The sequence below is a fragment of the Pygocentrus nattereri genome, chromosome 18 (assembly GCF_015220715.1).
Source record: "Pygocentrus nattereri isolate fPygNat1 chromosome 18, fPygNat1.pri, whole genome shotgun sequence".
Taxonomy (NCBI): domain Eukaryota; kingdom Metazoa; phylum Chordata; class Actinopteri; order Characiformes; family Serrasalmidae; genus Pygocentrus; species Pygocentrus nattereri.
In genome coordinates this window covers 13,898,279-13,924,600 of record NC_051228.1, presented here as the reverse complement: position 1 = coordinate 13,924,600, position 26,322 = coordinate 13,898,279, and the positions used below count along the sequence as shown (strand labels likewise).

The following is a 26,322-nucleotide window of genomic DNA, read 5'->3' as shown; positions in this document are numbered from 1 at the left end:
GAGCTTCTTAAAGAAGTTACAGGTCTGTGAGAGCCAGAAATCTTGCTTGTTTGTGGGTGACCAAATACTTAGTTTCCACCATAATTTACAAATAAATTCTTTAAAAATCCTACAATGTGATTTCCTGGATTTTTTTTCTCATATTGTCTCTCATAGTTGAAGTGTACCTATGATGAAAATTACAGACGTCTCTCATCTTATTAAGTAGGAGATCTTGCACAATTAGTGGCTGACTAAATACTTTTTTACCCCACTGTACATTTTAATTTAAATAAAGCTGTTGTAAAGGCATCTCTGTTTAAATGAAATGTCAGTGCTAGAATGCCAAATGCCAAATGAAATGGTAAATAGTACAACTGAATTTAATTTTCTGTTATTCAAAAATTGCATTGGGAAGTTTAAATTCACACATAATAATACATTGCTGTTATACATATTACATTTCATTTATATGTCTGGTGAACAAAGTGCAGCTACAAATGGCAGCAGTGTCACTGAACACTATTGCTATACTGCCGTATAAATCTAACATCACTAGATGCCACGCAACATAATTCATCTTTGTAATATAGCACAATATAATAGTGCTATATTGTAATGTAGTGCTATATAACAAGCATTACCCCATTATATAGTGACTCTGTAGTGATTCTAAACTCCAACATTTTTGAAAAAGCTTGTCTAACAATTGAAGCATGCATAGGTCAGTTGAGCACTGGAGCTGAAAAGTGTTTTGCAAAATGGACTGTGGTTTGAGAAACAACAGTGTCCCAGTGGACAGCAGCTCAGGACAGAAAGGATAAATGTGTTCTTGTGATCCGTCTTTTCATCTTTTCCTCTCCTCCCCTTGTCCCCACACCCGGAAGCAGAAGCAAAGCCAGTGTGGAGGTGAAGCATTGGATCCTTCCTGTTATGACAGGAAATGCATTAAAATGTGCTTCCTGTCCCCTGGTGCTGCGGCAGGGCTAGTGTTTCTGACCTTTTCACTTATCCAACCTCTGTATTTCACTTTTTTGTCTCCCTGTTTGTGTCACCTCATGGCAGTAGGAAATGTTTGACTTTCAGTGGTGTTGCAGGTGGTGAAGTGTGTTTACCATCTTAGTCACACCCCAGCCGCCACAAGTGACCTCATGCCTGTCTGTGCATGTAAAGATGTAAAGATGTATATCTAAAGTAAGCTGCAGGCTGAAAGATGTTTTCCTGTGAAGCTATGAGGTCGGAGACTTAAAGGATGCAGAATTAAAAGAAAAAAACGTTAATTGGCCCAGTCCTATTGGAGTTATGAAATGGATAGTTCCAGTTTTAAACTCTGATTGGCCAAATCTCATTCTAAGCTGCTGTAAAATTTCTGTATTTATATGTTATTAAATTGCTTAGCAACCAGAACTTTCTTTTAAGAAACTACATTGTGTGGTGGAATTCTACTCTAAAAAAAGTATCTACTGAAAACATATTTCACTGAGAACATATTTTATCATATTTTATTGTTATTATGCGTTATGCCTTTTTTAAAAATATATAAATTGACTGTAATGTACAGACTCATGTGGCTAATTGCTTCAGTTACCAATTGGTTGTAATTATTACTAATCATATGGAATTAAGACAGTGATGTCTCTGAATATCACTCTGTACCATTTGTCTTCTTCTTATTTATAAAGCAGCCTTTCAAAAATTTCTCCCCTTACTTATCTTTTGTGATGTTATTAAAAATGTTAGAGAAACTAAGTAGCCAAATGGCCAGATCATAATTTCTAAATAATAAAGAAAGGTTTCTGAAAGATAACTCATGTTTAACTGAATCTGTATATCTGTCTGAGTGTGATCATGTGTCAACTGCCCATGTGTAAGACATCTGTCACTGCTGGTGCCTGTGTGTTTGGACTATGTGTGGTGAGTGTCTGTAATCTAAATCATGTGGAGGTGAGAGCATGTGACTGCAAAGCAGTAGGAGTGTGAAGCTCACCCTGCTGGAGATTGTGACAGAGGCTGTGACGTCCACGCATGAGGATCAAGAACATAAACACACACACACACACACACACACACACGCACACACACGCACGCACACAGACACAGAGGAAGTTCCCTTGTCCAGTGGTCCTTCAAGGACCCTGCACCACAGATTACTTACTAAAACTCTGCTTTCACTTTACACACAGAATTCAGTTATTCAGTTACTGCACATCACTAAACCCAGTAAAGCAGGACTTAATTGAACTAGCTGCATCGTAAGGATTCTGAACATATCCTGACAATAGGGCGAAACCTTAGATTGCTATGCCACTTGGAAGCATTTTCTTCTTGATGTCTTTTTAATGAAACATGCAGTGTTGTGAAAAAATAAATAAAACCAGAAGATAACTGAGATAAGAGTTATGTCAGTGGCAATAAAATATGCAATAAAAGTTTTTATTGTAATAATTATGTCATATAATTAAATGTTCTAAAAATAAAAAAGGGAAACGTGCACAAGGATAATGGGAATCAAAGAAGAACCTTTGGCAGATTGTCCTACAGAATGTAAATGTTGCTCACTTTTTGCTGTCTGGTTGATGTTATCGTTGGCCAAGGCAATACTGTGAACCATGCCACCCAGGGGCAGTCAATTTATGAAGCCTGCTGGGCAGAATTTCACCTTGGACTCACTATGCTAAATTTAGTAGGGCATGTAATGCATTGATAGCTCTCTAACCAGAGTCTGTTGTCAACTGTTTTGTTTTAGATGGGTCATGAAAATGCACATGTAAAAATAAAGCCATGCTAATTTGTAATTGACTTTCAAACTGGACAGGAATATGACTGTATACCTTACAGAAAGGCCATAAGCTTTTTTTTCCCTTTTCTCTCAGGTAACATTCACAAAGAGGAAGTTTGGCCTGATGAAGAAAGCCTACGAACTGAGTGTTCTGTGTGATTGTGAGATCGCACTTATCATCTTCAACAGCACCAACAAGCTGTTCCAGTATGCCAGCACTGACATGGATAAAGTGCTGCTCAAGTACACAGAGTACAATGAACCCCATGAGAGTCGGACTAATTCAGACATTGTGGAGGTGGGTTCCCTTCTGGCTGAATTCTCAGAAAAATAGTTAGATTTCATAGATCTGCCTTAAGCCTTTCTGTACTTATATGTGCGATTGCGGGTTTATTTGTTTAACTAAGACCCATCCACAGTAGCCCAGTGCCAACTCATCAAAGGGATAAACACAGAGAGAACAGACAACAATCTGTAAGCTGGGACAAGTTTTGCTTATTACTTGTTAAATTATGAAATGAAAATTGCAATGTAGTTGGTGTTTGCTGGGATGCTCATCTGTTTGGCGTGAATTTGAAGTGTGGAAGCCTGATGTGTAAGCTAGGCTCTAGGCAAGCTCATGGACCCCATGGAGACTTTGCTTGATTCCAACACAGACTTGTTACGCAACAGGTTTAAAAGGACATGGCAGGTTCCGCTGTCCAAGGCAGGTGGTCAACAAAGGGATTTAAGATGTTGCTGGCTCATCACTGGCACTTTTTGTGACACGTGAGCATTAAAAAGGCAGATCCTGTCAAACACCTGTAAAACCTGGCAGACTCTTGTGGAGAACAAAGAAAGCCAAAGTTCCCACTGTACCTTCTTAATGAAGCGCTTGATGGACCGAGAGGGGGTGTTGGGATAATGGTTTGGAAAAGTCCCCTTTTCCAGTACAAACAGAGGAACAGAGCTTGATTTGATTCCATGAAGGTAACTGGCCATGCCCTTCTAATAGGTTCCACCTACAGCTCTAAAGTGAAAAAACAACTAGTAGAAATCATAGACAGCTAGAGTTATTCCCAAAAGACAGTATCATTAAGAAGATACACAAGCATTGAGTAAAATAGCCCTTAGGAAAATAACTAGAGGAATTTCTGCTGGATTCCTATAGTGTACTGTAAGGTACAGTGCTTTTTCTAGATTACTATAAAATTGTACTATGAGAATATTATATGGAGGTGAAACTATTACAGATTATCATATGAAAATATCTATAAAAAAGTGTAAGGGAGAATTCTTTATTTGCATGCATTTCAACATGATAGTTATGCTGAACAATGCTTTATACTTCCACTAAGCCATAGTTCAGCACCATTACTGCAGGTAAACTGTTCACACTGGTAGTGTGTGAGAGAATGTGTATAAACATGGTATATACATAGTCTGAGGGTTGTAGCATTTTTGTTCTTAGGTACCTGCTGTTTGAGTGTTTGGTTGAGCAATTCGGTCACCTGGATGAGGAAACTGCATGGCATGCCTCATGCAATTGACAGTGTGAGATATTTGCAAGGCATATCTTGTGGACACCCTGCAAAGCTAACAGAGAGCCAGGATAATCTAATTTCCTTGATCAGCGTAATCTGTAAAGTGCTCCTTTTAATCTTTGAATCTAACGGCATGCAACCCCTCCAACACACATGGACACACACCTTACCTACAGAAGACTCTGTGTGAGCAGAGAAACTGATGAGGTGGCACAAGGAAAAGTCTGTTAATTATTTTCAAAGGTCACACTGTTAATGACTACCTGCCAGGCTAATGAGATTCTCAAAAGCCTTGATGACTGATCTCTTGTGTGTTGTGATGTGCTTGAACCTCTCAGAGGTGACTGAATCCATGCCTTCGAACTTAGCTGTCAAGTGCCCACAGACCTTGGAAAGTGTTCCCTCAAGCATTTGGCACTTTGATATTATTTCAAATATGAAAAAAGTCGTTGACCTGCTTAATGCACTGGCTGCATTTCAGACACATTTGCCTCAAACTGTTTCCTTCTCTCTTAATTGAGATAATTTGTCTTCATGTACTCACATGCCAACACATTCCTTAGCAGTGAGTTTTTTTCCTGATTCTTTTTTCACTTATAAAAAAGGCTTATCTGCACATATGAAGTGAATGTACTTGAATCCAATCAGTTGGTGAGATATGGTTAATCAAATGTGTAATTAATGTCTCTAATTGAAGTCATAAAGCATTGTAGTAGCATATGTGAGCTGTTGGGTTGTTAATGTAGCTGTGACCAGAGTACTCTGGACAGTGTAGCTTGTTGGTGACAGTACTATTTAAGACATGAAGCAGATTTGTTGAGCTTACTGGCCTGTATTAGCATTGGGACATTGTAGCCAGAACAACATTCGCAAGCCTGAAAGGCAGTTTAATTATTACTGCTAATTTTGTTACTGTTACTAAAAATAATTTCCATAAACTTAAGTGTAATAAAATTGCATTTCTTTACTTTCAGCTGGTTCTACTGTACCATTCAGCGCCCAGATATAAATTGAGAAATATAAATGCGCTTGTGAAAACATTCTTAGGGGTTATTCAAGGAGAATCTCATCGAACAAACAAAAAAGACCATGAAAAATTTTGTGTGGGTATTCTGGAGAGCAAAGAAAAAATAAACTGTAAAATATTACATAGTTGTGAAAAGAGTGCCTTGCAAAGTTGTGCTCAACAAGAATTTTACCAAAGAGAGGCTCCTTTGTTTTTTGTCCACCCCCCCACCCCCCCTTTTTTGGTGGGGGGGCTAACACGGGTTTATTGCTTCACTTGGTAACAGCTTGTTGTATTTTGCGCTCTTGGCCCAGGACATGTGAATATTTATTAGATGGAGGACTTTTTGCATTCTTTTCCGTTCTCTGTCTCGGCCATAGAGCAGACAAACTTCTCACAGAGGCATGCTCAAATGAAGTGTAGCTGGCCAGCTTACAAGCCAAAAACGCTCCTCCTCTTCCCTTTGCTTTTTTCTGGCGTCTCTCCCCATTAAATGCCTGAAAACCGGTAGTTTTCTAAAAATAGAAAGCAGTGCAAGCTAAGAATAGCATCGGCTTGCCATCATGCCAAGAGAAAGGAAGAAAAATAGGCGTGGAGGAGATCCGCACACACTTTTCCCTTGGAGAATTTTTACAGCTGATCAAGAATGACGACCGACAGCTCTGTTCTACACTGGCAGCTTAAATCAAACTTATTAATGGCTGATTTCTTTTTTCACACTTTCAAGAGAAGAAAGGGAAACTTCTGTTGTCCATGTGATCTTTCTCCCTCACTCACTCCCTCATACTTTCCAATTTTTTTTTTTTTTTTTTTTTTATACCATCTGCTGTGCTATGTAACCTGGAAAAAAGAACAGAATTCTGAGTTGGCAGTGACGCACTCACATTTCAGCTATTGTTCAGAGAACTTGCTCCTGTTTTCAAGTGGCCTGCATTTACCAACATATGGTCCCACCCCCTTTCACCATCACCAGTGAACAATAGCAAGGCATAACTTTTACAGTTTTGTAGTGTATAACTAATATGAATGGCTTATGTGTCAGATCTTCTTCAGCATATAGACTAAGCATGAGAAACAGAAAAACTTTGAGCAGAACCCCTCTCACATAGTAATGTTGTCACACTGTAATGATGCTGTTTAAAGCCAGTGTGGACTAAACACCAGTTAATGTTTCATTAATGTCCCTTGATAAATGTACAGGAGTTGTACAGCAGTAGGGAGAAACTTCCAACTGAGTCAGTGTAAGAGTGAAACAGACAGTAAAGACAAGACACTTTTTAAGTGCACTAACAACATCAGGCTTGAAAGCACTGTGGCTTCCATGACTGGTGATGTCCAGTCCAGTCTGCAGCCATAAAGCCCAGGCCCAGTCTGGTGGCTGTAAAAGATTGGGGCCCAGAAGAGTCCAGCCATTACTGGATGACAGTGAGCTGCATTGTGCTTGGACAGACTTGATCAGAAAGAATTTAACATGAATAACCATACTGTCCTAGCCACTGGAGATGCTGTAATGGAACAACAAGGGATAGAGCATAGGCCTGTTGAATAATCACGTGTAAATTAATATGAAAAAGGACATGCTTCATTTCTAAGTATGATCTTTTTACTGCCCAAGAGGACACTCATACAGATTCATTAGGCATTTAAGCATAGACCACCGCTGAAAACAACATAGGATTTACAAGACAGTTCGAAAATCGCTTGACAACCACTCAGCATCACAGTAAAGGGGTGTCATTTTTTACCAACTGACAGTCAAACCTGTAAGTCACACAGGTCGTGCAGGACATTGGCTTTTTTTTGTTTTGGTAAGGTAAACTCAGTTGCCTTGTGGTTGGATTGGATGTCCGCAGGCCTGGGCTGGGGGGAGTCCTGTTCATGTGATCATGACTGCACCCTCAAGTGTTTTTAATACCAAACGCCTGGCACTTGGTTTGTGGCTGTAAAAGAGGGGGCCTTTGATTTATGATTATAAGGGACTGGGAGCATCAAAGTCAGCTGAATTGCGCCAAAAGCCCCCCTGCTGTGGGGTTTGGTGAGTGTTGCCCAGCTGCTGTGGTCAGCATGGCGGGTGGAAATGGAGCCCTGGAGGCGGGCCAGGGTAGACCACGTGGCGGCCATGTGACCCCTAGCAGGATGGGTGCCTCCCTGCTTGTGTCTGTCAGTGTGACACTAATAGGATCCTGCCACTGCTCTTGTTCGTCCTCAGTTGAATTGGTGGCCGTTTCCCTCCTGTACCCATCTGTTTCTGATAAAGCTCCAAGCCAGGCCATATCCACAGTAATGGTGTTTAGGCTGCACTCCCAAATCCCATGTGCTCAGGGCTTCTGTTTTTTCTGACAAGTGGATTTATGTGTATATTTTTCTACTGTGTTTAAAGGAGCAAATTAATTTGTTCTTTTAAGGCCCAATATGAAAAATTTGGCATCAATCTGATTATCAATCTATTATTTTATATGGTTAACTCCAACAGTCAGTTTCTCAGTACTATCTAGCATTTTTAAATGTACAATACCAATGAAGTGAAATTTAGTCCAAGATACGGCTTTATCCAACCACAGCAGTTTTGGATTAAACAGTGCTTTAATGATTACTCCCAAGGTGTGTTCTTAGTATTAATCACATTTCAAATCATTATTAGAGTTTTTTCTGACAGTTTTTCACTAATGCTGATAAATATGCTGAACTTTGATGTCTGCTACTTTTTTCTAAGCCAGCCAATGTATTTGTCAAGCAATAGTCTCTTTCCATAAGAAATCACAGTTCTGTGCTGAAATGCAGGTAGGGACTCTTCTCATTTGTGAGTCACACTAAACTACCACCATCGTGCTCATAATCCCACCAATTTCTGCATGAGCAAATGTTTCAGCATAGCCTTGAAGTATGTAAAATAAAGTCTAGCACACACAGATGTCTTTTTTGACACGAAAGATATTGAGGTAGCATTTTGCTCAGTGTAGTCTACTCTTTGTGGACACTTGTCCTTATTTTGATCTCAGACGTAATTCTCACATGTGGTATGTCATACTGTGAATACCAGAATGCCTTCATTGAGTGTGTATGTGTGGGTTGAGTGTACGTGTTTGTGTGTGTATATGCTTGCATGTTGCCATTTAGGACAGAAAGACACTGACTCTTGACACCTTAGCTGTGCCCTTGTTAAAACTGCAGCATGACAGGGTTTTCTGTCAGATGGAGGTGTGGGGACCACCCATGTGAATGTGTCAGGGGGAGCAGAAGATGAGGTGAGGCAGGCAGTCAAGCATTCAGCTGCTGACCGCGAAAGAATCAGCTGTCCCCAACTCTGCCACCTGCTAGTACTCATGCACGCAGAACAGAAAGCTATCTTAGCTGAAGGTTATCGGCTAGCAGGCGATATGTAGGACACCATGTCTACATCCTAACAGACTGCTGGGTGTATGTGCCAAGTGGGAGAGGGATGGAGAGCTGGTTTAATTAGGAGCAAGCCTCCGTAGAGTTGAAGTGAGTAGAAGAGAAGGGAGATATCTCTGTTCTACATCTCTCAGTGCAGAAAAATACTTCTGTGCTGAACATTATTGTCCAGTTGATACAACCCCAGTTCCAATGAAGTTGGGATGTTGTGTAAAACATAAATAAAAACAAAATACAATGAACTGCAAATGCTTTTCAACCTATATTCAATTTTTGCAAATATTCACTCATTTTGAATTTGATGTTTGCAACACGTTCCAAAGAAGTTGGGACAGGGGCATGTTTACCACTGTGTTACATCGCCTTTCCCTTTAACAACTCTCAATAACCATTTGGGAACTGAGGACACTCATTGTTGGAGCTTTGTAGGTGGAATTCTTTCCCATTCTTGCTTGATGTACAACTTCAGTTGCTCAACAGTCTGGAGTTTCCTTGTTGTATTTTACGCTTCATAATGCGCAACACATTTTCAATGGGAGACAGGTCTGGACTGCAGGCAGGCCAGTCTAGTACCTGCACTCTTTTACTATGAAGCCACGCTGTTGTAACACGCACAGAATGTGGCTTGGCATTGTCTTCAGGGACATCCCTGAAAAAGACATTGCTTGGATGGCAGCATATGTTGCTCCAAAACCTGTATGTACCTTTTAGCATTAATGGTGCCTTCACAGATGTGTCAGTTACCTATGCCATGGGCACTAACACACCCCCATACCATCAGAGAGGCTGGCTTTTGAACTTTGCTCTGATAACAATCTGGACAGTCCTTTTCCTCTTTGGCCCAGAGGACACGACGTCCATGATTTCCAAAACCAATTTGAAATGTGGACTCGTCAGACCACAGGACACTTTTCCACTGTGCGTCAGTCCATCTCAGATGAGCTCAGATGAGGGCCCAGAGAAGCCAGCGGCGTTTCTGGGTGTTGTCGATATATGGCTTTCGCTTTGCATGGCAGAGTTTTAACTTGCACTGATAGATGGAGCGACGAACTGTGTTCACCGACGATGGTTTTCTGAAGTGTTCCTGAGCCTATGTGGTAATATCCGTACAGAATGATGTCAGTTTTTAATGCAGTGCCACCCGAGGGATCGAAGGTCACAGGCATTCACTGTTGGTTTTTTGCCTTGCTGCTTACTTGCAGAGATTTCTCCCAATTCTCTGAATCTTTTGATGATATTATGGACTGTAGACGATGAAATTCACGTTGAGAAACGCTGTTCTTAAACTGTTGGACTATTTGCTCACGCAGTTGTTCACAAAGTGGTGAACCTCGCCCCATCCTTGCTTGTGAATGACTGAGCCTTTCAGGGATGCTCCCTAACCCAGTCATGACACTCACCTGTTTCCAATTAACCTGTTCACCTGTGGGATGTTCCAAAGAGGTGTTTTTTGAGCATTCCTCAACTTTCCCAGTCTTTTGTTGCCCCTGTCCCAACTTTTTTGGAATATGTTGCATGCATCAAATTCAAAATGAGTGAATATTTGCAAAAAACAATAAAGTTTATCGGTTTGAACATTACATATCTTGTCTTTGTAGTGTATTCAATTGAAAATAGGTTGAAAAGGATTTGCAAATCATCATATTCTGTTTTTATTTATGTTTCACACAACGTCCCAACTTCACTGGATTATTATTATTATTATCTGTAAAGATTTATTTGTACCTGCAAGATGACATCACTTAAACACCGATTACTATTTTGCAGTTTATTTTACATTATTACAAACACCATCATGATTATAATAATAATAATATCGTGTAAATAGCTTCCAGACCTTCAGACCTGGATTTCAGTAATATTAAACCAATTTGGTCACAAACTAGTGTATAAAATAATTATGATATGTTAGTATTGTGCAACTTCATAGGTTTCAAAGTATTAGTAGAACACTAGGAAACTAAATTTAGAAATGTTGAATGGGAGCATAGAAGACTGTATTTGTCATAAACCTTTCAGCTTGGTCCAGCCCTAATGGACATGGTCAAATGTCTCTGTCATGTATAGCGCTGACAAAACTCATTCTAGTTTATTGCTATATTTTACTTAAAGCCGATGTGTCTATTGTGTCTGCATGCTGTTTATCTCCCACAATCACAGACGTCAAGCTTTAACTGATGCAGCTCTTCTTGTTGTCTTCTGCAATGTCACTGTCTTGAGTGATGAACTGAGATAGAATGCTGATCTCAACATAGTTTATACCCCTGCCCTGAAGCATTCCCTGCTGCTGCCTCTGCCAGCCGGGATGTTTAGTCTGCTGGTATCAGGGGCACAAGGGGGGCTTAGGGGGTGGGAATGGACCAGCGTTATTAAAAGTAGATGAGACAGCACAGAGCTTGTGCTGGAGGTGTCAGAGCTCTGCAGATGGTGTGCTGGTGGGGTTGTGTGTTGCAAGGGTAAAGGGTGGGGAATGAAGTGTAGGGTTGCTGGGACACTGGGTGGCACAGAGGGCAAAAATAGCCTTCTACGGCCATCCTTGGGGTTTGGGGCTGTGATTGGCTGCTGCTTAGTGCTTCTCCACACCCCAGCAAGGCCAGCAAGGTTGTGTAGACAGGTGCAAAGCCACTGACAGGTGGAGGGGATGTCTTGAATGAGTGAAATAGCTGTTAGGCAGCAACAACCAGTGCTGAGGCCGGACATACAGCTAAACCAAGCTGCATACCTGCTTATAATTTGATGCTCATAGCTGTTGTACACGACAAGATATAGACCAGCCCCACTATGCCACCTAGTGGAGGCCTGTGGTCTGCTCAGTCTGTTGGTTCTCCACCACTTAGAAATGCAATGTTTTCCTGTCACGTGAAAAGGGGCAAACAGAAAAGATCCAAAAGTCAACATAGTTTTTTCATAGTTTTTCTTCTATTTTGTAGGTACCATTTCAGATGTGAGGTTTTGTTACCAAAGCAATAATATGTGATGTTAAAGCATTTTTACAGCCCTCAAATGGGCGGTCAATTTCTGACAGGGACTTGAGACAAACCTGATCTTCGTATATTTTTCTACAGCTATCAAAATGCCTTGATTGTGTCCTGTGATTAATGTAGTAACCAACATATTTTACTGAGAAAGAGGCCAAAATCACGTAAAACCCGGTTAAGTGTCTGGTCAAAGGCTAAACGCTGTACTGTGGCACCAGACATTCAGGCCTTGTGTTTGTATTCAAATATAGCCCCCATGCGGCAAGATTGAAAATGTTCATTTTCTGATTTGAAACTGCATACTAGAGCTGGATGCCACTGGCTCTGTTTTTTTAGTTGCAGTTTTTGAACTCACATTCAACAGTTTAAATGTAACCATTTAATTTTATTGTAGTTCTACCCTCTAAGATTAGTTATACTTTGTATTATAACCCCATTTACAAAAAAAGTTGAGACATTGTAAAAATTGTAAATAAAAAAATGCAATGATGTGCAAATCATTTAAACCCTATATTTCATTGAAAATGTTTGAAAGATGACATATCTAATGTTGAAACTGAGAAATTTTATTGTTTTTTGAAAAATATATGCCCATTTTGAATTTGATGCCAGCTACATGTTCAAAAAAAGTTGGGATGGGGCAATAAAAGGCTAGTAAAGTTGCGTAATGCTAAAAAAACACCTGGTGGTTAATTGCCAACTTGTCAATAACATGATTGGGTATAAAATGAGCATCCAAGAGTCTTTCAGAAGTAAAGGCGGAGTTCAATCAAGTAGTGCACGATCAAATAGTGCAATTCAAGAATAAAGTTTCTCAACATAAAATAGCAAAGAACTTTTGCTTTTCGTCCACAGTATATAATAACGTTAAAAGATTCAGAGAATCTGGAGAAATATCTGTAGGGACAAGGCCAAAAAAACAGTACTTACTGGCTGTGATCTTCGGGCCCTCATATGAGATTGAATTAAAAAAGGACATGATTCTGTAGTAGAAATCACTGCATGGACTCAGAAAAACTTCTGAAAAATGCTGTTTATGAACACAGTTTGGCATTGCATCCACAAATGCTAATTATTTGGAATAATTTGGAAAATCTGTGTAGGCACCTTTAATGCTGAATGATATATACATGTTTTGGCAACATATGCTGCCATCCAGTGCTAAACTGGCCTGCCTGCAGTCCTGACCTGTTACCACTGATAACATTTGACACGTTATATTATTTGGCAAACTGTTCAGCAGCTGAAATTCTATATCAAACTATAGTAGGAAAATGTTTCACTTTCAAAACTACAGCAGTTGGTCTCCTCTGTTTCCAAACACTTGCAGAGTGCTGTTAAAAGAAGCGGTGATGAAACACAGTGTTAAACATGCCTCCTTCCCTACTTTTTTGGAAGGTTTTGTTGGCATCAAATTCAAATTGGGCATATATTTTTCAAAAATAATATTTCTCAGTTTCAACATTTGGTATGTTGTCTTATGTACCATTATGTGGTATGTACTATTTTCAATTAAATATAGGGTCATCATTGAATTTTGCACAGCATCCCAACTTTGAAGATGTTAAAAATAATTAAAAATATTTATGTCCTAGTATTTTTGCTGAGTCTGTTGCCTTTTTTTAGACACTGAGGAAGAAGGGTCTAAATGGCTGTGACAGCCCTGATATTGATGCAGATGATTCAGGCCACAGTCCTGAGTCTGAGGATAAATATCGCAAAATCAACGAGGATATTGACCTCATGATCAGTAGACAGAGGCTGTGTGTAAGTATGCTTTTCTTCAACACTGTTCTACACTCAATATTAAACATCCTAAATCATTACACAAACAGATACAGTTGCATATTATGGGATAGTTTTCACTGTATAAGTGAAGCCAGTGGGCAGTTGCTTTAGCACACATATGAAATGCATCAAAATTATTGACTGTGATGAAGATTGAAATTTGAAAAACATTGTATTTTTATCAATGTATTTGCACATGTCCATCCTCTTTTTGACCAGCAGACAATCCCACCTTCCAACTATGACATGCCAGTCTCCATCCCAATAAGTAATCCCAACAGTCTGATCTATAGCCACCCAGGGGGCTCCTTAGGCAACCCCAATCTGCTGCCACTGGCCCATCCCTCCCTTCCGAGGAACACCTTGTCTCCTGGAGTGACTCACAGGCCCCCTAGTGTGGGCAACACAGGTACTGTCTCCACTGCATGTACTGTCCTGCATGTCCCCAATGACTGTAATAAACACAGAACACAGAGAACAATGCTGTCATACTGTGTTCCCTTGCTGAGGTATAACCCTGCAGAAGATCGCTCAGTGTAACTATTCAAAAAAGGATATTTACACAGGAAGTAGAGACTGTTACACATACTTAAATATAGTCTAAACATCTAAACATGAACTTTTGAGGTTTTCTCTATGCAGGAAAAAGATGTCTCTAGGGGTGTCTTTGCTACTTGTAGGAATTACCAGCTTTCAAAAAAGGGCCTATTTTTTTCCTCTGTAGATTCATTTTGAATTGAAACTTCTCAGGATTTCTCAAAACACATTATCCCTTAACTATTTTACTGAGATTGTGTATATATAATAGAATGAAGAGGGCCAGAGATAAAGAGAGTGACAGAAAAAGACAGTCTTCAGAAGCATATGTTTGGCGAGTTTAATCCCTCTGTGGGCTTGTTATTATTGTCAAAAACATCTATTTTGTGCTCTGGTTAGAGGCCTGTCCACCACAGTGTCAGCCCTGTCATTATCGTTGGCCTCTTTTGTACAATTTCTTCATATTACAGGAGCGAAACTAAATATGAGTCTTGGCATGACCTTAGGTGCCTTAAACCACGCCAACTTTGGCATCCTCTCAATATGAGGGTTTGTGGACTTGGCTAACTTACAGTGAAAGCTGTTTTTTCAACAGCTATGGCAGATCTGGAGTTCACTAGAGCATTTTGACAACTCAAATGTTGAAAGACTTTGTCTAACTTTTTCTGGAAAGACAGGAAAGGGGAGCTAGTAAGGTATTCCACAACTGTGTTTCCATGTTAGTATTGTTTAATGTCTTCTGTGTCTTAACCTCAGGTGGTCTCATAGGTTCAGACTTGACCAGCAGCATGGGAACCAATGCTGGTAAGAGTGATGTATATTCACCATATATGCATGTTTGCCGTCTTAATGTACAGAAGCAACTGGTTTGATTTAAAGCCTGCCTTTGCTTGACTAGTTTCTCTCTGGATATTTACTCAGTCCATTGCTGTAGGATATTGTGGTAAAGGACCTCAAATAGTATGAAGAATTTCATGAAGAACATTGAATTTATAATGACTTTGAATATGGAATGTTGAAATAACCTCCAAAGCGTATTCAGTAAGCATCGAGGATCCCTTCAACATCCCACAGACAGCCTTCTGTATCAGTTTGTTGTTGCAGTCATAAACTAAAACTTGTTTTGTGATAGTGAAAACTTTACAAGAGAAGGAAAAATGTTGTTCACTTTTAATCTGTGTAAATTACAGGAGATTTTATTTCAAGAAAACCTGTGCCATATCTATTAATTCATTTGTCATGATATCTTCACACTAGGGCTGCAGTCAGTGCAATCTTTTTCAAGTCCAGAACTATGACTAGTCGAAATCAAGTAAAGCCTGAGGGTAAAGTATTCCAAGATTAAATTAAAGACCAAGTCTGAATGAGAATGAGAGTCGTAATCTAAATAATAAAAATAAAAATTAGCCTAAGCCTTAACTTATTTTTCTCTGCATCCAGTCCACATGCCTTCTTTTCACATTGCTTAGTGGAGTCATTTAAACGTAAGGTATTCTCCTACCGATTCATTTGGGACAGCATTATTAACACTTAGAATTCTAGAGTTTCTTTAATTTCAGAATTGTATAAATGAGATAGTAGAAATAGATAAGTAAGTACATATTTATGTGATGAATTACATTTGCATTCAGCTTATATTCAGTATTGACCTTTTTATATTCACAGTATTGAAAGTTTGTTTCAGAGTCTACAGCTGGCACAAACATGGCAAAAATCCAAAGGATTTTTTTCCCACAAAGCAAAACTGTACATACAATAGTTACTCTTCATGAAATTCAAACAATAATTAAGTATCTCTTCTTCTATTGATAAATATACATGTAGCATGTATTAAATGTTTTGTTCATGGCTTGCAATCTGTATCTAAGTTTAGTCAGATATGGGTACGTTTTCATAGTTTTTAGAAGATGATCTTGCATTAAAATGCAGAGTTTTGTGGTGTCCAGTACCTGTTTTTAAATAATCCAAACAGTGCCAATGCCTAAATAAAACACAAACGTAATGATTAGGTTTGAGTAGTTTCAATAGTCAATAAGCATTGATGACAGTTAAACGAAAGAAAATATAAATAAATATATTTTTAAATGGTTTGGTCTCAGTTGGTCTCAGCCCAGACCAGAGACTAGATTTGATGAGACCAATGGCCGAGTGCAAGACATGTCCGAGACAGAAAAAACATCTTTTTTGCACTAGATTGTACTAGAAGTTCTACAGCAATAGTACACTGAATGCAAAGGGCAGCTGGCATTTTTAAATGATGTGAAAAAACTAAATAAATGGAATTATGAGGTTTTGATATGATTTTCAATATTCACATGCCTTTTAAGGAGGTGCTTTAAATGCTGAATTTTAGTAAAAATTCTAAAATTTTATCATAGTCTCTTAAGCAAAGTCACTATAAAGCAAAACCTCACAGGTTTGAAATTACATACGTTTCCTAGCCTGTAGCCCTAGTGGTCGTATTTGGATTTTGAGATCTTTTTTCCCCCATTTCTATCACTCCAATAGGAAACGGGTATGGGAATCACCGTAACTCCCCTGGTCTGCTGGTCTCTCCAGGGAGCATGAGCAAAGGCATGCAGGCCAAGACCCCCCCACCCATGTCCATTAACATGAGCAACCGCAAACCTGACCTTCGTGTGCTGATCCCCCCTGGTGCTAAGAACACCATGCCTTCTATTGTAAGTTATTTCTGTAAGATCAGCATGTATAATCTTTTTAAAGCTGTCACTATGTCTACCCATTACATTGATGATTAATCTAGTAATCTTTTTTTTAATGAAACAATCAAAAGGCATATAACTGAATAATGAAATTATGCATACCCTTTCAAAAATTTCAAAATACTTTGCAGGAAAAAGTGAACTTTAAGTCTTTGAAAGCACATTGACTTTAAAAGTGTAGAACAAATACATGCAAAAAAGAAATCATATAATTTAAGATGCACTGTATCATCTAATCATGATGCAAAATAGGCAACCAATTACTGCTGATTAAATCTTTTATTTATCTATTTTAAATTGAGTACTTGATTTGTTGTGACTATCTGATTTAAAATAGACTTCTGTACATACAATACTTTGTGAATGTCCAGTACAGAAATGCCTTTGAATGAGATTATTTCCATGAAATCAGCTGCATTAATGAGCATTCTCTTACTTTTAATTGCTGCAAGTCAGAGGATGTTGATATGCTACTGGTAAGTTGTAGAATTGCGCATTTATGTGTATTACATGGACTCAAGTAAAAGCACAGCCTATAAAACAGACATTCACACACAGGAAAGCTCAGCTCAGATCTAAGCTGCGCAATGTGTTGCCTGTGGCCTGAGTCTGGGGGAAATGCAGCTGGCTGCATTCAAAGTGGGAAGGGTCAGCTCTATCATGCAAAGAGTTTCAGAATGAGTCACTCACACATCAGCTTGCTACAACGATGCATAAAAAGTCAAACATTACATGCTCACCTATAGCTGTTTTTAGACAATTAGCAGAGTGCTGTATGGCTGGCTCCTTAAATCATGTAGTTTTAATGAGCTGTACTCCTTTACTTCACTACTTTTGTCACACTGTTGCATAGTATGATGGGCTTACTTATTAAGACTGGAGATAAACAAACAAACAAATAAATCATAAAGATAATTTACAATAAAATCATTACTTTTTTACCATCTTACTTAGACAGATGTTATATTGGTATCACCTCACAGACCTTTGTAGTGGTAGTGATTCAATGGGGTTTAAAATACCTACATTATAGTCCACTACATACAGTTACCTTTTGTTTTACCTTAAATGCAATAATCCTGCAATCCATTTGTTGCACTATCCTTCTGCAGAATTAATTTGTCTGGAAAGCATTGGTGTATTCATGTCAATAGAAAACATAAAAGCAGTATATTTCTGTTGTCCTCTGTTTTTACTAAAGCAGCCCCATTTTCAGCGCTTTATTGCAAAGAGGACTGCTTTAGGCATTCCCCTATGTGAGATGGTGACAAATGATAGAGTTGGTTAGATGTTACGTAATTGCATGGTAGAGTGGTAATTGCTAGGTATCTGCATCACATGGTCTATTAAGCATTTAGGACCATCTATGGAGACATCTAAACATGCACTTACACATCTTTTATGTCTGAGGTCCTGCATTATCTGTTCCCCAGAACCAGAGAATAAACAACTCTCAGTCTGCCCAATCTTTGACCACCCCAGTGGTGTCTGTTGCGACACCCACTCTACCTGGACAGGGAATGGGAGGATACCCCTCAGCCATCTCTGCTTCATATGGTACAGGTGAGAATGAAAATGAATTTCATTGCTGTGTCTTCTTTTAATCTACTCTTCTCTTTTATTAATGGGATTTGTCAGTGATGTTTTTTGTTATATAAAAAGCTATATATAAACAATAATATACTTAAGTCAAATTTTATTATGTTAAATATACTGAGTGTGCAGATATTTGAATAATACATAATAATCCTTAGCCATCTGACCTTCCATTCAACATATGTGCATATGCTCACTCAGAAACTATGACAGCAAAATCCAACAATAAAGGCAGCATTCTACTTCTTTTTACGTAGTGGTAGCACCCGGATTTCTCATGCTAATACATTTTGTTATGCCTATTGTGAACATCAATTCACTCACATTACTCTGGGGGGCATTTTGAATGGATTAAAAGGGACATGTCTGAATGTCTGAATGTATCACAAACAGTTCTTTAGGTCCAAAAGGGTTAACTCTACTAAATTGTCTTAGTAACTGTCCTCAATACTTTTAAATCCAGAAAATGTATAGAGCTTTGATGTGTGCATAGGTGCATGCTTTATTGTCAGTAAAAAGCTGTAGAGATTAAAAGATTAAAATAAATGAGAAGCTAGATCTCATAGGCAGCAGTGGCTCTTTGAACGATCTGGAAGTCTTTTTTCACTGCAAAATGTAGCCATTCAGTTGTGATAATTAGTACTTGCTAAAAACACTAAATACAGATTGAGTAGGAAAATGTTTTTTCTCCTTCTGTGTCTGCAGAATATTCTTTGAGCAGCGCAGACCTGACCTCTTTGTCGGGCTTCAACAGCTCCAGCTCTCTCCACATGGGTTCTATGACAGGGTGGCAGCAACAACACCTTCAAAATATGCAGCACCCAGCTCTTGGACACCTAGGGTGAGCACCACCTCCAGCTTTCAGTCCACACAGACTGTGAGTAGGGTGACCACCTGTCCCGCTGTACGTTGCACTGTACAGCAATTTTACCCTTTGTCCCGCGTCACGCAAATTGAGCATTTTGTCCCACTTTTTCATTCCACCCTACCTAAAAAAACACCGTGTTTTTGTTTGACTTGTTTGACTTTTGTCCAGTAGTTCAGAGGACAGCAATAAAGCAAATAGGCTGAGTCGTATGTCAATCAAGCTGTTGACATGAGCACAAACTCCTCCTCAACATTGTTAACAATCTTAAATTTGAGAGCGTGCTGTTCATTCAGGCTAGGCAGCTATGGCTAGTTTGGCCACAAAAAAGAGAAGATGCGGTTTCAGTAGCGGATGGACAGCAACATACTCTTGGTTAAGACCGGTGGATGGCGAAGCAGTTTTTTGCATTTTATGTAAAAGAAGTTTTTCTGTCGGGCATGGCGGAGAATATGATGTGAAGCGACACGGTGCATGTGAGTCTCACAGAAAAAGAGCACAACAACAAGAAACATGCAAATCCATGCAATCGTTTTTCATTAAACCAAATGACCAACAGCTTGATAAAATTTCTGCAGCAGAAGTGACGAGCATTTATCATGCTCATTCATATCGCTCTACCGACTGCAACAACAAATCAGCCCCAGTCATTTTTCTAGACTCTTATCAAAAAGATTTTGGTTTCCCCTATTTGCACTGAAATAGTTCAACTTGTATCTATGGGCTAGGCCTAATATTTTGCACTAAAATTGTTAAAACGTTGTATAGGTTAGGCCTAATATTTTGCACTGAAATTGTTAAAATGTTGTATAGGTTAGGCCTAATATTTTGTTGAACTTAAATAGGCAAGGCCTGTTATTTTTTTGTGCCTTGTATTTTAGGTTGAATTTGATAAAAAACTGAGACCATACTTTTAGTTGCATAATGCCAGGTCCTTTGGACAGTTGGCTAATTTTATAGTCCCAATAAAGACAAGATGTTGCAAAATTAGTGTTTTGTCTTGTATATGTCTATGCCTTAAACCGTAGCAACTTTGGGCTATCTTTTGGGTCAGGTAGTGTCTTAATCTTTTGGTCGGTGGGGTTGAAAGGCAAGAATAAATGTTTCTTGGTAAATTAGATAGACATTAAATCTTAAGCTTAAAGTTATTACGTCTGTCCCACATTGTCCCACTTAAACTTGGTACTTGTCCCACATTTTGTCTGCCTGGAGGTGGTCACCCTAACTGTGAGAGATTAGAGACATTTTTAAGGGGTCATTTAAAATCTTACTCTGATTATTCAGTTATTAATATGAAAACATATAATTCAGTAACTGCTATGAAACTTATGTGAGTGAAGAACTGGTGTGGACAGGTAAAATATATATATTTATATTTTTAGATTTAAAATTTTTAATAAATTTAATAATGATTTTAAATATATATATATATATATATATATATATATATATATATATATATATATATATATATATATACTGCAATTCTGTACCTTCTTTTACAGTTGTACTTATTATCGGGAATAATTGTGCTAAAAATGCCAAAAGGCCAAAAAGGATTATTTGCAATGATACAATAGAATTACTTTTGGTTCACAGAAGAACCTTTGAATGAAATTAAAATTTTGTAAGTGAGATATGTGAGTATGAAGATGTTTGTAGAAAACTTTTTAAGGTTCTGTTCTAATTAAATGTTTTGCTTAAAGAAAAATAGGTATTTTTCTACCTACTATTACTATAAAATGTAATGGTCAAAAAAGGTCAAATGCATGTAAATAAATCATGCAAATGCTGTATTTTGACATTGCTGTTGTTAATTTATAGAAATAGAATGTACATTTACAAAAACAAGTTATCACCTATGGTACGTATGTCAGAATAACCAGTTGAACTAGTGAAACTGTTAAATTACAGTAAAATGCAGTATTTCCAAGGAATTAAATGACCGATTTTACAGATGTTTGACAAAATTGAGAAAGCATACTTTTACTATTAATTAATGGATTTTGACAGCTTTTTACCATAAGTTTTTTTTCATGTAGGAGCAGATGAGGCAAGAAACTTTTTTAAGTTTTAACTGTTTTAAGAGCTTATACACAGGTGTATGTGTTTGTGTGACCGCTTGTGTGTGTAACCAGCATTCCTTTCCTCCCACAGAAACTGTATTAGCACTCAGTTATGTCAGAGCTCGAATCTCTCGCTGCCCTCTACACAGAGCATGACCATCAAGTCCGAACCTGTTTCTCCTCCAAGAGACCGAACTGGGAGTGGCTGTGGGGGCTATGCTCAGCCTCCTAACCCCCCTTCCCAGCAGCAGGTACCGCCGCCGGCACAGCAGTCCCTGCTGCGACAGGACTCAGGCCGCTCGCCTGTTGACAGCCTGAGCAGCTGCGGCAGCTCATACGAGGGCAGTGACCGCGATGAACACCGTGCTGACTTCCACTCACCACTGGGACTGCTGCGTCCACCCTCGCATGAGGAGAGTGAGAGTCCATCTGTCAAACGTGTGCGCCTGGCTGAGGGCTGGGCCTCATGATTTCGCAGGCAACTGCCACTGCCCACCAGCTACACTCTTAAAAATATTGCAACCTAGAGTTCTTACAATAGAGTATTGTACCACAAAGTCATAAAAGAACCACTTTTGTTTTCCTGTACAAGCTTTCTATGGATGATTCTTTAAAGGAATAGTCAATAGAAAACACTGGGCAACATTGTACACTTAGGTTGAAAAGTACTGGAGTATTCCTTAGATAGAATTATCAAAACCAAAAATGGTTCATCTTTGGCATCAATTCAGGAACCCTTTTGGTGCCTTTAGTTTGAAGAGTGTAGCGGTGCCCGCCACCCCTCAGGCAGGGCTTTTCTATTCTGGAGATTTCACTTTTAGTATTATTTTTTCCTTTTTTGAGTGTGAGTGCTATGTTAAGTATTACAGTGCTATATGAGACACAGGAGGGCATTTGTGAGTGGGGGAGGGGATGGGTGGGGGGCGGTCCAGGGTTGTATGCATTGCTTGTGCCGTGTGTGGGTAAAATAAGTATATATACACACACATTTACATATTGTTGCTGTCGGAAGAAAACCTTGTATCTCCAATTTTTGGCATTTTTCAGTGTTTGTAAATTTCATGATTAATGGCCTAAAAGAAATTACCCAAAACGACATGGGAAAAATGCTGCTTCCATTGACTTACATTGAAAGTGAAGTATGTTTTTTCCTTCTCCTGTACAGTTACTATTTTTGAGATACAAGGTTATCTTCCGACAGCAGCGATATGTGTGTATGTATGTATGTATGTATTCAAGCATACAGGAAAAAAGACAAGTCTTCTGGTACTCCTGTTTGGTAAAAACTACTTTTTAGTTCAGTAATATATTATTAATAAATAAACTAATAATGCACGCATTGATGTGTCTCAGGGCTTAGAGTTGTACACGTAATATACATATACAGGCTGGGGCCGGGCAACTTACATATCAATGCTCACTAATGTGCAAAACGTGTTACCGCAAATATTGTTGTGTTGCAGGTTCAACCTATTTATGTAAATAGAGGGTCATGGGTTTGGGGTAAATATCCTGCCAGGATTTACAGAATCATTTACACAAAAGAGAGAGAAGGTCAGATATCACACAACATTTAAAGACTGCATACCCAGCACAAAGGACCTTATTTAAAGTAATATGATACAAGATCATTATTATAAAACTATTGTAAATGTTGTTGATATTTTGATCAGAGGGCCATGATAACAACTTAGAAGTACTCTGGGCCATGTATTGCCTCTCCCCGGTGGAAAAGATGTACAATACATTTTGCTCATATTTTCATAAAAAAAAATGCAGAGCATTTGTTGCAACCTGTTGACTGTATGAGCCAGAATGTGATTTTAAGCTTTGCCAATGTTGAACAAATAGGTAAAGCCACATGTGCTCCAATAATAAAGCCATATAAACGTTTTAACAAAACAATTTGTTCCTGTCTATTTGTTTATTTATGTATTTATTCCTACAGCGTACTCAATTATCAATATACACTATATGGCCAAAATTCTGTGAATACCTGACCATCATACATATACGAGCTTGTTGAACATGACATTCCAAAATCTTGTGTATTAATATGAAGTTAGCCTGCCCTTTGTGGCTACAACAGCCTCCACATTTCTCTGAAGGCTTTTCCCAAGATTTTGGAGTGTGGGAATTTGTGCCATTCAGTCAAAAGAGCAATTTGTGACATCAAGCACTGATGTTGGACGAGAAGGACTGCATGAAGAAGCATGATTCCAATGCTCAAGTGTCCAGTGGCAGCATGCTCACACCACTCCAGCCAAAGCTTGAAATTTGCATAGTGATCTCATATGTGCGGCTGCTCAGCCATGGAAACCCATTTCATGAAGCTATCTATGCAGTTTTTGTGCTGATGCTGCTGCCAAAGGCAGTTTGGAATTCTGTATTGGGTGATACAGCAGAGGATAGGCAATCTTTATGTGCCATTTCAGCACTTGGTGGCCCTGCTAACAAAAAGCCAGTCATCTTCTAAGTTGTTTGTTCTCCTGGGTCAGTGGAACTTGGGATCATGTGCTGCTTTTTGAGATCTTCTAACCTGCTTCGCATTGCCAGACAAGTTCTACTCAAATGATGTTTAAATTCACCAGGCCTGGCAGTAATCGTGCCTGTGTGTGGCTAGTGTATAAACTCAGAAAACTCTTTCCCTTAATCATGAACAAATTATCTTTTAAAACGAGAGTGTGGATTAAACCCAGTAAAGCAAAACCAACATGATGAAATTGTGTTAATATAATTATATACATAATGAAAAGTCTGATTCCATCACCCTGAAACCCAGGGTTTGTAATTTTCCAACTTTGTTCGTTATGGTTCACAGTAAAATTGCTATTTTTATACTTTAACATGTAATTAATTTTCATGCATTCACATATTTAGACAGTATGGTGTAATTTTACTACAGACTAATTGTTTCAGCTAAAAAGGGTCATGCCTCTAGATTGTCTCACAATGCGGACACTTCACGACGACACTAGTGGATTACTATTTGCAGCACAGCATTGGGATTAAAATTCAGTTCTTCATTCATCCATCCGTTCATTCATTTAGTGTATTTGGCCATTGTATTATTATCTACCGCTGTGTGTTGTTTTTCTTTCTTTCTGTAATTGTAGCCCACGTGTCCTGGACTAACACTAGATGTCGCCATCTTGCAGCGACACAACATGGAGGCCAGTTATCCTGTGTTGTGCTTAATTATGTGTGAGCTATATGATAGAAAAAGACAATGGTTATCATGTTTAAATGTGTCTTACTTCACAGTGTTTTACACAGCAATAATAAATAGATTAGTTGACTTCTATAAACAGGCCTACAACGCTGAAGCTTTACTGATTACACCCAGTCCACTGGGTTTTGTAGTGGTTTTTGAGGTCACGCCTAGAAGAGAATCGTACACAGTACGTCTTAATTCTGTTATGCCATTAGACAACATGGCCTACTCATGTCCTTCAATTCTTCAAAGTTATGCATACTTTATTGTTAGTGATTAGGACCCGCTACCCTCGTCTCAGGTGCATTCTGATTTAATTCCAGTCGCTCTAAATAATGAAGTTTCTGATTTTCTGAGCAGCAGTTTGTCAACATTACATTTCGAAGTGAAACACACGAAAGGGACACTTTCGCCACCCCCCCCCCCCCCCCCAAAACCACACACACACGCACAAATTTTTTAATTTCTGGCATCTGCTTCAATAAAATGAAAAAAATGCAACTTTAAATGTTCTAAAACATGGCGTAAAATACCTTTATCTCACACTGTAGCGTACGTTGTTAATAATCACCTCACTCTGTGAATCGCTACTGCCTGGCTGGTCCTCTGTGTAATCATCGCTCGTGTGGGGAAACCTATTGAAAAATCTGATGCTTAATTCGAATGTAACGAATTAGAAACAAGCGTTTCAATAACTCTGTCGTATGCAGAGCAGCTTAGGTAATGGGAAATGAGGGTCATACTCAAACATAGATCAAAACACATACCGAACATAACATAACAAATATTCACAAAAAATACAGCACATGCATTTTAAAGTGTTTAAAATACAGCGGATTTTAATAATCTGAATTAATGTGTAATGAGATGATAACCGTACAACAGTATTGACAGTATTGTTTTGGGTCAAAAAATATACACTAAATTACCTTATAAACAACTTGTAGTCGTTTTACCATACACCTGAAGTAAATCATGTTGAACTGTATGTGCTTTGTGTTCATTCTTTCCCACGGACCCCTTTGGCCAGATTAATCATAATATTACACGTTGCTTTCCTCCATTGAAATCTGCATTCCAGGTATCAAAATCGTAAGAGCATATGCTTTTAAAAATCATGCTTTTTGGTAACCTAAAAAATTTATAATGATATAAAAAAAATGTCCCAAATATTCAGCGTTAACATACAGAGTATGAGCTATTAACCAGTCCGAGCACAGGAAGGCGGGAGTTGACGAAATACGGGTGGGGACAAACTAATAACGCGTCTGGTTCGCTTTGACATGCAGCTCTGGCGGAATTAGAGGAAGGGTATGGTGGCGGGGGGTGACCTGAATCAAGAAAGAAGCCAAGAAAGAAAGTGCACCATGCTTATCTGCGTCAAGATTGTAGGTGACGTCGTTTCCCATCACACCCATTGGAGACTGAGGCGGGATTGGGCATTTCAAATTATGATCTGAGCTGAGCTCGTAACCTGTCGATTAGGCCACACATGCGTAGATCCGAGCATACTGAGCGCGAGCTCGCTGCACACTCACACGCAGTATATTTTGTTTTCTTACATTAAAACTGAAGTCTCTACAGCGTTGAGCACCCCAGCGAAATCAGAGCAGTCATTAGACTACCAAAATATACTTGACCGTAAAGCACGTGCATGCACCGTGACTCCCAGCCAGAGGAGTGAGAGGTCAGGGCATGTCAGCACGGTCAACGGGCGCGATTTTCTATTCATCATCTCTTACTGCTAGTTTAAACGAAGCATCACTATTAACCTGGCTAACAGTAGGGCAGTGCAAGCCTAGTGTTACGGTAATTTTATTTTTTACTTCATACGCTCTCCGAAAAAAAGATATGAAACTGTCAATGGGGCAGTAT

At 38.9% G+C, this 26,322-nt stretch overlaps 1 protein-coding gene across 7 annotated transcripts in view; it reads left to right on the top strand.

The window, feature by feature from the left end:
* The window catches only part of mef2ca (myocyte enhancer factor 2ca), a 40,167-nt gene extending 18,034 nt beyond the window's left edge, over nucleotides 1-22,133 (top strand). For 4 of the 7 annotated variants that reach the window (XM_037547290.1, XM_037547287.1, XM_037547288.1 and 1 more), the window contains 9 exons: nucleotides 2,853-3,056; nucleotides 13,285-13,425; nucleotides 13,666-13,855; nucleotides 14,740-14,787; nucleotides 16,492-16,664; nucleotides 17,159-17,182; nucleotides 18,140-18,269; nucleotides 19,008-19,143; nucleotides 21,325-22,133. In XM_037547290.1, the coding sequence (XP_037403187.1) occupies nucleotides 2,853-3,056; nucleotides 13,285-13,425; nucleotides 13,666-13,855; nucleotides 14,740-14,787; nucleotides 16,492-16,664; nucleotides 17,159-17,182; nucleotides 18,140-18,269; nucleotides 19,008-19,143; nucleotides 21,325-21,703 (1,425 nt within the window). In that variant the 3' untranslated portion in view covers nucleotides 21,704-22,133. The remainder of the gene's footprint in view (nucleotides 1-2,852; nucleotides 3,057-13,284; nucleotides 13,426-13,665; nucleotides 13,856-14,739; nucleotides 14,788-16,491; nucleotides 16,665-17,158; nucleotides 17,183-18,139; nucleotides 18,270-19,007; nucleotides 19,144-21,324) is intronic. The other 3 variants (XM_037547291.1, XM_017693772.1, XM_017693768.1) reach the window with 3 other exon arrangements.
* Nucleotides 22,134-26,322: the final 4,189 nt, after the last annotated feature.